This window comes from Sceloporus occidentalis, unplaced genomic scaffold (assembly GCF_023333645.1).
Source record: "Sceloporus occidentalis isolate IW3139 unplaced genomic scaffold, rSceOcc1.0.p SCAF_3, whole genome shotgun sequence".
Classification (NCBI taxonomy): domain Eukaryota; kingdom Metazoa; phylum Chordata; class Lepidosauria; order Squamata; family Phrynosomatidae; genus Sceloporus; species Sceloporus occidentalis.
Window position 1 is genome coordinate 92,440,216 of NW_028316983.1, and position 12,013 is coordinate 92,452,228.

The following is a 12,013-nucleotide window of genomic DNA, read 5'->3' on the forward strand; positions in this document are numbered from 1 at the left end:
AATTCTTTGTGGACTGCTTCTCTGCATGCTTCAAAGAATTTCTATTAAATTCAACACAGCTTATTTGTAAGTATGTGTGTACAGGATTGCAGCTTCGCTTGTAAGAAATACCAATTAATTCAATCAGCATTAATTTTGCAAAGGCTTGTATGCGACTGCTGTGTAAGTGGTGCCTTCAATCTATACTCCCAGACTCTCACCTCTAGTGTCTGGCACAAAAGGATCAAATATAGATAAAAACACTGATGAATCTTTCAGTGCTGATAACAAAGAATAAATGAGAAGTAGCTGAAACACTAAAAATGATAAATGTAGTATTTGTTACATCCCTCAACTTAGTTCTTAGCGCAATGCAGATTTGAGGTACTGAGATGATACTTGCATTATTGTATTATTTTATTGCATTATTGTATTATTGCATTATTATTGTAATAGCATTTCTTAACAACTTAGAGAAACTTATTCCCTGAAAGCATGCTTTTTGGCAGCTCTTCTTAGCTAGACAACAACTGACAAAAATATACTGCTAGTTTCAAAAATCCTGTTTTGGTAAATTAGCATGGTTTATAAATATCCCATTATGATACATTTTGAAATAATATGTTACTCAGATCATATAATACCTGTGCTGATGTATCTGCAGACAAAATCATGGTAATACTGTATTTCCACAATATCACAGCAATGGAAGCAAGTTTATATTCTGATTAAACTTTTCAATTGCACGCAGGTTGTCTGCAGATGCACAGCATGGTGCCAACATGTAAAGGCATGCATTTTGTATTTCATATTCTGTGCACTCTCTCTCCAAGATGCATTTGATTCAGGGAGGGTGCCTTCCACAGACTTTCTATTAGTTGAAAAAGGGAAAATTGCCACTTCCCCAAAGAAAACTTGACCTGTCTGCCAAAATGATGCAGAGTCTGTCACTCTTCATCAGAATAATAGCTTGACAAGATTATTGTTCAGATATTTTTCACTTTTCTTGCCAAACGGTTGTCGGTATCAAAACAAAAACGGCTGTCAACATTCAGTCATATTTTAAGCAACAAGATATTTAGATAGTGAGATGGCAGGACTACATGCCCTTTTGGTATGCACTGAAAATCTCCAAAGAAGAAACAGGACAGAAATGAATAAAATCTTATTATTATAGGGAGATGCTACAATAGTCAGCAATACCATTCAACTACATTTTGTTTTGCTCCTATCATTTACTCTCAGCAACACTTCTGATTCAACCTTTGCTATATTCGCTGTTGTTTCTTCCCAGTCAATTCTACTTCTGTCATGGCCTTTTCACTCTTTCCTATAGGCCACTTCAAACTGGCCATTACCTTTCCCTCCACCTCTTCCTCCTCCTGTGGTCATCTGTGTCAGCATTTGAATAAAGTAGGGAATAGTAGCTAGCATTGCTGTCCTTCCAGAGGAGCAGGCAATCTGAGGCTCTGCTAATATTGATGTACTACTCCCGTCATTCTTTGCCACTGACCAAACTGCTTCATGCTGATGGGAACTGGATTACCTGAAGGGCCACAGATTCCCCAGTCTGGCAGTACAGTACATTCCTGCTGTGGACTTTAATCATTCACCTTTCTTGAACTGCCAAGAAGCTGCATTTGACTATGCAAAAGAAGTGCATGTAAGATGCAGCTCCTGTATCAGTTGGGCTGCCCCTTTCCAGTACAAATGACCAGCCAGCCCAATGTGGTATGCAATTCATTGATCTAAACTGACAACCATTCTATTACCACTGAGCACAAGATGCTGGGATTGATGGAGAGTGCTTTGACAGATGTGGTTTTCTTGCTTGCTGAATGCTTCACGGAGCACCATCTGTGTACAAATAATACAAAGGCACAAGTCGATGCTTTTCATCTTAGAAATTATGATGCTAACCATGAATTTAATATCATCTGGTGTGGGGTACAGTTCACTCACAACATGAATACAGAGGACCTTGGAGGATATACTTTCTTTCAGATTTCACACTAAAAAGACCAAAGCAAACTTTAACATCTGTAACAACATCTCAGTAAGTCATTCTCTACACCTTGTCATGCTTTCCATAACGACGTCCACAAGCCTTTATTATATACGTTGCTCCCATGAGTTGTATTCCACTTTTGTTTGACTGCTCTACTTTTTGGTAACATGCTAGCTTTCTTAATACTGTTAGTACTGATGCTCTCAAGCTGTACATGTCTGTATAAGTACTGTACTGTAATGGAGTAGCTAGAAGGTTATATTGAGATCTGGTGGAATCTCCTAGCCATGCATCTCATTGGGTAAACCTTAGTCAGTCACTCTCATTCTCAGCCTGACCTATTCTCTAGGTTGTTGTTCTGGATCCACCCGTGGATGTCAAAAACCACAGGACCTCAAAGTTCTGTTGGTTTTAATGGCAGTATGCCATGTGTGTGGCTGCAGTGGCACAACCACATGCATGCACCACCAGTGGGGTGAATGGGACGGGGCCATCCTGGATGCCAAATCTGTGGATGGAAAACTCACAGTTGGGGTGGGCAGACTGTCCTAAAACAGCTTGAACAATCACTGGAACAAACACAGTAACGTACTTAGCAAACCACACTGAGAGATAATTTCTTCGTCTACAAACACATTTATATTGAGCCTCTTATCCTGAAGTAGTTACATAGCAGGCCCAAAAAAGATTCAGTGAGATCAAGGAAGCATTCTGCTGAAGACACGGCAAGACTATCTGGAGGAACCCTGGCATACTTACAATTACCTCTGTGTGCATAGACATACTTCTAGCAACATTCCTGCCGGTGATTAGGCTCCGTACACGTTCTGCATATGCAGGATCGAAAGTGTTATCTGTCCCCAAATCATAGATATTTTCCCTGCCAGTCCACCAAAGGGATTAATTTTAAAAAGAGGACGAGCAGAAACGTTCCCTTCCCACATATCCTAAATATTTCACTGCTGCAGCACGATAGAAGAGGAGCTTGAGATGTGGCAATTCCTCCACAACAGATTATCTCCCACTATAGGATTGAACTTCCCTCTATTAAATGAGAAATAAGCAACAAGATGAAACAATACTGAACAATAAAAGAGGGTTGTCCAGTGGCTCCTCTTTCCAGTCCATCTTTGTTTGTTGACAATCTGCTCCTGCCTCATATGACTATCCCCTGGGAATCTGCAGGATTCTCATCAACAGTCAGAACCTGAAGTACACATGGCTACTTTTGACATGATGAATATTACATGCGTTGGGCTCTTACTTCCATATAAATTTATACCATGATAAAGTTTTAAGGATTTTATGTCAGTTTCTTTTAGGATGATAACTAAGATATTTACTAGTCTATAGGTTTTTAAGGGGAAAATCTCACTATGAATGCTGATTAAATTCTACCTATTGGACATATATGAATGGGTTACTACTTTTACTCAATTATGTGAAATTATTATAAACTATTGTGATAGCTATGTTGATTAATGCTGGGTTAGTAAAGTGTCTGCAGGTGTACAAAGATGAATAATCATGTCTTTTTGATACAAGAAATGTGGATGATATTATCAAAAGAGGTATAGAAATTGATTACATCATCATCACCATCATCATCAATTCCCTTCTCTTTGTTTTACAAATTATCCAGGATCTTTTGCCTGAAATACGGGGTTACCCACTACCCATTTCTTTTATGAAAAGAGCCTCCTTCCCGATTCTCCAAGAGTTGTGGTGCAGAGGTTAAATGTCAGTACTGTAGCCAAAATATTGTGAGTTCAATCCTGCAGGGCTCCAGGTTGATTTCATCTTCCATCCTTTCGTAGGTCAATAAAATGAGTACCCAGCTTGTTGGGGGCAATTGGCTAAGACATTGTAAGCCGCTTAGAGCAGGGGTAGGCAACCTGCGGCCCGGCAAGGCCTTGGGACCGGCCCCAGCCCGGTCCTGCCGCCGATTGCCGCCGGAGCCTTTGGCCTATCAGGAGGAGGCGGGCAAGGGGGGGCAAGTGGCAGGCAAGGGGGACAAGCGGCGGGCAAGGGGGGCAACTGTCTACAGAAGCCTCCAAAACATGCATTTATATTAACATTTTTTAAAAATCAGCAAATTTTTTTGCGTGTCCTCCATTTTTAAAAAAATGTCTCCTCCATTTGAAAATTTTGTCCTACATTTGTCCCGGTTTATTTATTTAATTAATTTTTAATTATTTAATTATTTATTTTTTTGCTTCGGCCCCCCAGTTGTCTGAGGGACAGCAACCCGGCCCCCGGCTCAAAAAGGTTGCCTACCCCTGGCTTAGAGAGTGCTTAGCTTAGCACTATAAGGCTTTATAGAAATTTAACTGCTATTGCTATTGCTATCTCATAGTACCAGGTTCCTTTCAAGCGGCCTAAAGCAGGGGTAAAAAAGTGCCATTGCTTCTCAGGGGACTTAGGGCTGCCATAAACTTACCAAACTTCTCAAATATGATTTTGATGTCAATGGGCAGGGGGCAATTTCATCACATTTTTGGGTTTTTCTAGATTTTAGGCTAAGGGAAGGCCTTTAAAATGACCAAGAAGTGAATATTTCCCAGTCCTAAATGCATTTCCTAGTCCTAAAACCACCATGGGAGAGGGAATTTAGTGAAATTGATCTTCACACTTCTTAGGGTGCATTTGTGGAATATAACAACTCTGGGTGTCCCGCACAGCCTGTGCTTTCCCTATCTTTCCCCTACAATTTACATTCTTAATACTTTCTACCTTTTATAGAAAGTCAACAGAATTCTCAGTAGCGTGTTCCATTCTGGCATATTAAGATATTTAATATGTTCCTTAAAATTCCTTTTGTAGACTACATGAAAGGATAGAATTAAGGCTAGTGCGACTGAGATCTATAATATTACAGAACACATCTATTCAATTCTGACAAATTTGTCTAAATGATCAATTGTTTTAGTGCATATATTCATCTGTGTTTTAGCTATGGTATGTCAGTGTTGATTAATTCTATATTTACTTACCTTTGATGTTTTGAAAAACAGATTAAAAACACATAGCAATGTCCTATATATGTTTCATCACAGCTAATATCACATTTATGCAAACATCTGAATGACAGCATATTTTCATTAATTGAAGGTTATATATATGGGAACCACTACATCTCTGTGATAATTAGATGAAATAAAATCTCTATGATGAGCCTCACATCATCAAAGCTTTTCATACTCTAAAATTGTCATTTTCTCTCCAAAAATATTTGCAACAACTGCTTTTCTACCTATTTAATGTATGTTGTTATTGCAGTCTTCAGTTAGCACATTACAGTGCAACTCTAGAAATGTCTACTCTGGATGGCAATTCCATACATGAAGTCCAATTCAGTTCATAAGACTATGAGAACACTGGCCAAAACCACACGGCCCTAAAGGGGCGGTGACACACTGCCTCTTTCTGCACACTGCAGACCTGATCTGGCCTTTTCCCAATGCAAAAAGGAGAGGCAGAAGACAGGCAAAAGATGAGAAACTGTGGCTGGCAGGACAGCTGACTTCTCCTCTTTTGCACACCTTGTCTGGCTGCTCTGCCACTTGCCCTCAGTTGTTTGGAGCTTGCTGGCTTGTCTCCTTACAGAAATTGGAGAGGAGGGGGAAAGGGGGAAAAGACGGCAAGCGGGCTGGCTGCAAACAACTGAGGCAGATAGGTAATGAAGAAAGAAACACTAATCTCCCCTCTCTCCACCAGGCACTATTTGGCACTTCCAGCCACAGCATGGAAAGGGAGATGACTATAACAAGGGAGGGGGAGGACGATAACAAGAGTTTACATCAACTTTTTCACCTACTGTAAAAGAAGCTCTGACCCTCTCTGCTCTCACTTCTGTGCCCTGGAAAATCCAAACAGCCACTACAGCCATTTTTAGAAGCTTTACCGTACTGACCCATGTATAAGTCAATCCAGATTTTTAAGGGGTCAGTTTTTTAGCATAAATTGTTTGACTTATACATGAGTATATAGGGTATGTTTTGTACGTTCAAAACACACTGTAGAAATAATCCAGTTTGAGACTGCTTTAACTGCCCTGCCTCAGTGCTAGGGAGTCCTGGGAATTGAAGTTTATTGTGGCACCAGAGCTCTGATAGAGAAGGCTGAATGTCTCACAAAACTACGATTCCCAGAATTCCCTAGCACTGAGGCAGGTCAGTTAAAGCAGTCTTAAACAGAATTATTTCTGCAGTGTGTCTTGGACTACATACATCTTCTACACATAAACTGAACAATATTTTTAATAATTTTGTGCATGAAACAAAGTTTGCATACAATGAACCTCCAAAAAGCAAATGTGTCGCACAATCTCAGCTACCCCAATAGACAATTTTAGATTATGGAATATTTCAAATTTCAGATAAGGAAGATACCTTTATACATGAAAGACATTAACCTATTCATTACAATACTATATAAATAACTGATTGCAGTGGCAGCAGTTGTAGAACTAATTTGGAAAAGTAAAATTTCAACACAGGGTGTTAGCAATTAGAAGACAAACCAAGGATGTATAAACAAAGGGTTGAGTATAGTTTCAGTTTGTTTACTCTCAACATGAGAAATACAAGTCCTAAAATCTTTCGAAGACATAGTCAAACACACTTCTTAAAATGCTTTCATTATTTTAGTTTTGAAGTTTGGCGGGAACAAAATCTGTGACAGACATTAGCAGCACATTAGTTGGGATCAAATCAAATCAGTTCAAATATATAAATAATTAGTTAAGTAGAGTCATCCCTCCATATTAGCAGGGTTTGGGGCGAAGGACCCCCACGAATGCGAAATGTTGTGAATAACCCCTCCCCCAGTAACAGAGTGGCACGGAGCGGTTGGAGGGGAGCACGCGTGCTTGTCTCTCTTTCCTCTCTTTGCTGCCCTGTAGCCAGCTCAGTTCGGCCAGTTACAGAGCAGCAGGGAGGGGTTGGAGAAGCGAGCTCAAGCGCTTTCCTCTCTTTCCTCTCCTTGCTGCCCTGCAGCCGGCTCAACTGGGCCAGTTACAGAGCGGCAAGGAGGGGATGGAGAGGAGGGGAAGTGTATGTGCACGTGGTGGCCTTGACCGCACGAATGATAAAAACCACAAGTGCCAAAGCCACGAATACAGACGGACAACTGTAGTTCTGTAAGACCTCAGGGTCTCATTAAGTCAGAAACGACTTGAAGGCACACAACAACAAACAAGAAAAGGGAACATTTCCTTTCAGGTACATGAAAATGCCTACAGCCAATAAATCTGCAGAACATGTTTTCTAGTTTACAAAGTCAAAATCAATTTATACAGTGAATGATCCATTCTTGAGATATGATACCAAGGATGCCCATCCAGTAAGGGCTAAGAATGGTTTGCTGCACTGACTACATTCCCAGGACAATTTTATAAATATTGACCTTCTATCAGAATAATGACATCAGCATCTTGAAACAAAAATACTGCTGCAAATGTTTAGACTCCAAGTCTCTTGAGATTTTAATGGTGTAAATGCCATGTATATTTTGCATACTGTCTGAAACTATTAAAATATAAGTGAATTGCCATGGATTAACAACAGGAAATTGATAACCTTTGGTAGGCATACAAACTCCTAAAATACTGAAAATATAGGACAGCAAAAGTACTCAATGCATTGAAGAATCAGCAACCACAACCTTCAGTTTTGAAAAAAAATTGGTGAAAATTTGCTGAAGAGATTTGCATATGCAATATATTCCAATTTTCCCAATATCCATTTTAGGAAAGTTTATTTTGTTGTATTACAGACATATTTGTGTATATGTTTAATACAAAGTTTGACAAGCCAACTTAAATTAGAAACTTTGCTCTGCATGAAAACATCTCCTGATTAAAATTAAGTAAAAATATACTTACCACAATCTTTTTCTAATTAAATATCCTCTTATCCATTTCTGAATAATCAGGACTGGTGAATGATGAGAGAGAACAAAATTGATCTTGGAAATTATCTCTCTTATCATTTTCATTTCTTCCTGAAATGCAATTTCCTATTTAAAAAATGAGAATGTTGTATAAATATACATTAAATATACATTAAAACACACTTTGCCTTTAAAATCAACTTTGAAGCAACAACTTTGGATGAGGCATCTTGGCCAATGCTTTGCTTTGGCCTATAAGTGATCTTAGTATATTATGGTAAGACATTACCTTTGAATCTCTTTAACTGAACTCCGAAGATCATAAACTCCATTACACTTTCCAGTTACTCCATTTAGTAAGGGACCAAACATTAAAACTTTTCTTCCCTTATGAAAAGTCTTACAAATACTTCTTTTGATGTGTATCAGTTTTCATAACTTCACACTATAAATATGTCTTCAGTAGCTACCAGGAAACTGGGATTGGGATAGGAAATGTTCAAAATAAAATCTATCATACAGGTATTGAAATTTCACCAAAGATGTCATGTTCAATAGCATCTCAATGTTGATTGTCATGTGTGCTTCCATTTTTATTTTGGGGGGGAAGTGTCCAGACTTTTGGCCCATTGCTGACTCTAGTTTTTCCTGGAGATCCTGCAAGGTTCCATGATTTTTTCTTCATGTCTTGCTGAAGTTATTAGTGCTGAAATTTGCAGTAAACTATGGTATGGTACCCAGCTCTCATCTGTGCGAGCTTTGTCCTTGTTAATGAATGGGTATGACTGTCATGGCACAAAAACAAGTGGCAATACGGATACTAACAGAGACAGAATAAGTAGCACTGTCAGAAAGCTCATTAATGGGAGTTGTCAGGATACCAGACTCAGGCAATAATATTGAACAGAAACTCAATGGCAAGAACAATCCAGAACTGCCATAGCCAGAAACCTCTGGTCTTGATTTCCTCATGTGAACCCTTTAAGCATCTTCAACACCATGGGAATCACCCTCTGTACTTCCCTTTCCAATACAGGCAGTGCATCCAGCATGAAGCAAGTCAGAGCTGACAGAGTGCTAGAAAGTTCTGAGAACTGCGTCCTCCAGAAATTACTGTAATGTGGAAAGGACACAGGATCATTAGGGTCTAGGATCTAACCAAAACATGTTGCCTGCTCTTAAGGACTGGCCTGGGACAGCTTAAGATCAGTCTCTGCCATGTTCTGCAATCCATGATTTCATATCTTAGTCTGAAGCTCTTTATTTATGCTCAGTGATCAATTTCATTCTGAACCTGATACTTCTCATTCTGTCTGCTTCCTTCTGTGATTTCTGCCCACCAATGTCGTTACAGGAACAGGTAACACAACTGAATTTTTAAAACTCTGTTTTCAAATCATGTTGTTTGACTGGGCTGGGCAAAATGTGACCTTCCAGACATTGTCACACTGCAGTTCTGAGCACTCTTCACCCCAGGTTATGATGGTAAGGACTAGTTAGGGCAGTCCATCTGGAGAGCAGCACTTTCCCCAACCCTGACCTACATGTTGAAAAGGGGGCAGACATTCTTCACAAATAGGGTTGGACTTCATTTGGTCACACATAAGATGGCCCTGCTGTTTGCACCTGGACCTGAACTGTGATTAACAGCATGTTTCATCAGTATTCCTCATATCTGGATCTATTATACTTTTCTTTTGAGAGACACAGGTTGTCCACTGAATACAACAACATTTCACAGAGTACAGGCACATGTCTCTCTCAAGAGAGAACCTATGTATTTATAGAATTCTGAATGCAAAAATGTAGTGGCTGGGTCATAGCTTAAGGCCAGAGTATTACAACATATTCAATTTTAACACTACCGTGAAGGCATGCCTTACAAAAACTAGGTTATTGAATATGCTTACCTTTCCAGAACGAGGGGAAAAATCAACAAAAAAGCTAGGATAAAATGGCTTATATTTTTCAGGAAGCCTCCAATCCTCTATTATTTCCTCATCAGAAATGACATAATAGTCCAGTGCCTTAAGCGAAAAAACGCTGTTAACAACAATATGCCTATAGGCAATTTTCAGACACAGTGGAGTATTGAACAAGGTGAGTGCAGTCAGATTAGGGCAGAAAGATAATGAGTGTACATTCTCCAGTTTTGAAATTCCATTATCATGAAGATAAAGTAGTCTTAGGTCTGCCATATTTCTCCAAAACATTGGACCTGGAAGCTTCTCTAGCTGAAAGAGTATTGAAATGAAACAGTTTTGGGGGGAAGAGACGAGGATAATTGATTAATAAATGCACTGTTTAAAATTCAGTATAACTAGTCATCCAAACAGCACAAGCTCTAAATTTGGCTCATAATACAATATAAAATACTTTACTCAATAACCTTCAGAATGGACACATCTGAAAAGCATGGGGGAATTCACCAAATTAGACCAATATAAAACTAGCCAATAAAAATCTATAATAAGACCACCTGGGCAAAGCAAATTGGCAGAATCACAAAGCTACACAGTATAGGTGGGTATGGTGCAGCCTCACGCCTCCATATAGCCTCTCCCCCACCCTGCTTTTTCTGCTTTGGTTTTCCTCTCTCTTTTTTATCTTCTGCTTTTTTTTCCTTTCTGTTTTATATATATATGTGCGGCGCAGTGGTGGCGCAGTGGTTAAATGCCTGTACTGCAGCCATTCACTCAAAACCACAAGGTTGCGAGTTCAAGACCAGCAAAAGGGCCCAAGCTCGACTCAGGCTTGCATCCTTCTGAGGTCGCTAAAATGAGTACCCAGACTGTTGGGGGCAAATTAGCTTACTTGCTAATTAGCTTACTTGCTGTTCACCGCTATGATCTTTGGAATAGCGGTATATAAATAAAACAAATTATTATTAAATTATTATTTTTGTAATTTTTAATGTATCTGGAAATTCTTAATAAAATATTTTAAAAGGCAAAATTTCAAAGATCTTCTGTTAATTTACAAACTGAATATACACTCATCCCTCTACATTTGCAACTTTGACTTTTACAGATTTGTTTATTCACAGATTTTATTAATATGTTATCCCTAGGAATAACTAGGTCCTCCAGTGCAACTCTATGGTCAACCTTAACCCACAGATGCACTGAAGAACCTAGAGATTACTAGAGAGAACACTCCACTAGGCACTTGTAACTCCTCCAGCGTGATTCTGTGATCAATGTCTGGCAGTTGTTGACCACAGAGCTGCACTGGAAGACCTATAGATTCCTAGAGAGGTGTTCTCTCAGGTAAAAACATAGTGTTTTGTTATTTGTGGTTTTCCATATTCACTGGGGTCCAGTGTTCCTAACCCCAGTGAATATGGAGGGAAGAGTGTAGTAGGAATTAATTTGTGAAATTTAGGAGGTTTGTATACTCAGAAATAAAGAGGGGGAAAATAATTTAAACCCCTTTTAGCCTACAGTACCATAGTTTCTGAGACAGCACTCCAGGGGCTATGGGAAATATCAGAAGAACAGGTTGCCAACCTGAAGGGTAGACATTGTCTTGAATCCTCCCTCAATGTCTCCATTGAAAGCACTGAGCAAAACTTTGACAGAACTCTACAACATCCCCCAAAAGGGGAAGGTTTAGAATAGCCCAGAACTGATAGTAATATCCTTCTCACATTGCCTGGATTAGGGGAGATCATTGGAGGGGGGGAGCTGGAGCAAAAAAGAGGGGTAACAATGAGCAGAAAACACTGTTATTCCCTCCCTCCCAGGAGCCAAAATGAGACTTCAGAAATGCTGTACCAATGTACCAATGTGAAAATAGAAGTTGAAATAAATTCCAAGGCATTCTTGTCAGAGCAGGCAACATATGAGCTGCATACAGTCCTACCACTTTTTAAGTCCTACAGTATATTACTGCTGTCATTGCTGCATCACTGCCAAGTATGCAAAAGCACTGCATCACGTTGCTTTATATATGACTGTATTCTACCCAAAAGCTGGTATTTTTTAGCAGTGGATAAAAAACACTATTTTAAAGTCAAGAGTCTTGCAGGGGAGGGGCAATATGCTTAGTAAATGCTGGCAGTTACCCGCCTCTGCTCTACTATATTGGCTAAATGGATTTGGATCCTTTCATATATGCAAGTGATTCCTTTTA

At 39.4% G+C, this 12,013-nt stretch overlaps 1 protein-coding gene across 3 annotated transcripts in view; it reads right to left on the bottom strand.

Annotated features, from left to right (window-relative positions):
- LOC149316418 (leucine-rich repeat and IQ domain-containing protein 3-like) overlaps nucleotides 1–12,013 on the bottom strand; it is a 49,027-nt gene that overhangs the window by 27,369 nt on the left and 9,645 nt on the right. For all 3 annotated transcript variants that reach the window (XM_089515444.1, XM_089515445.1, XM_089515443.1), the window contains exons 3-4: nucleotides 9,790–10,113; nucleotides 7,872–8,005 (exon numbers count right to left, since the gene is read on the bottom strand). In XM_089515444.1, the coding sequence (XP_089371570.1) occupies nucleotides 7,872–8,005; nucleotides 9,790–10,113 (458 nt within the window). The remainder of the gene's footprint in view (nucleotides 1–7,871; nucleotides 8,006–9,789; nucleotides 10,114–12,013) is intronic.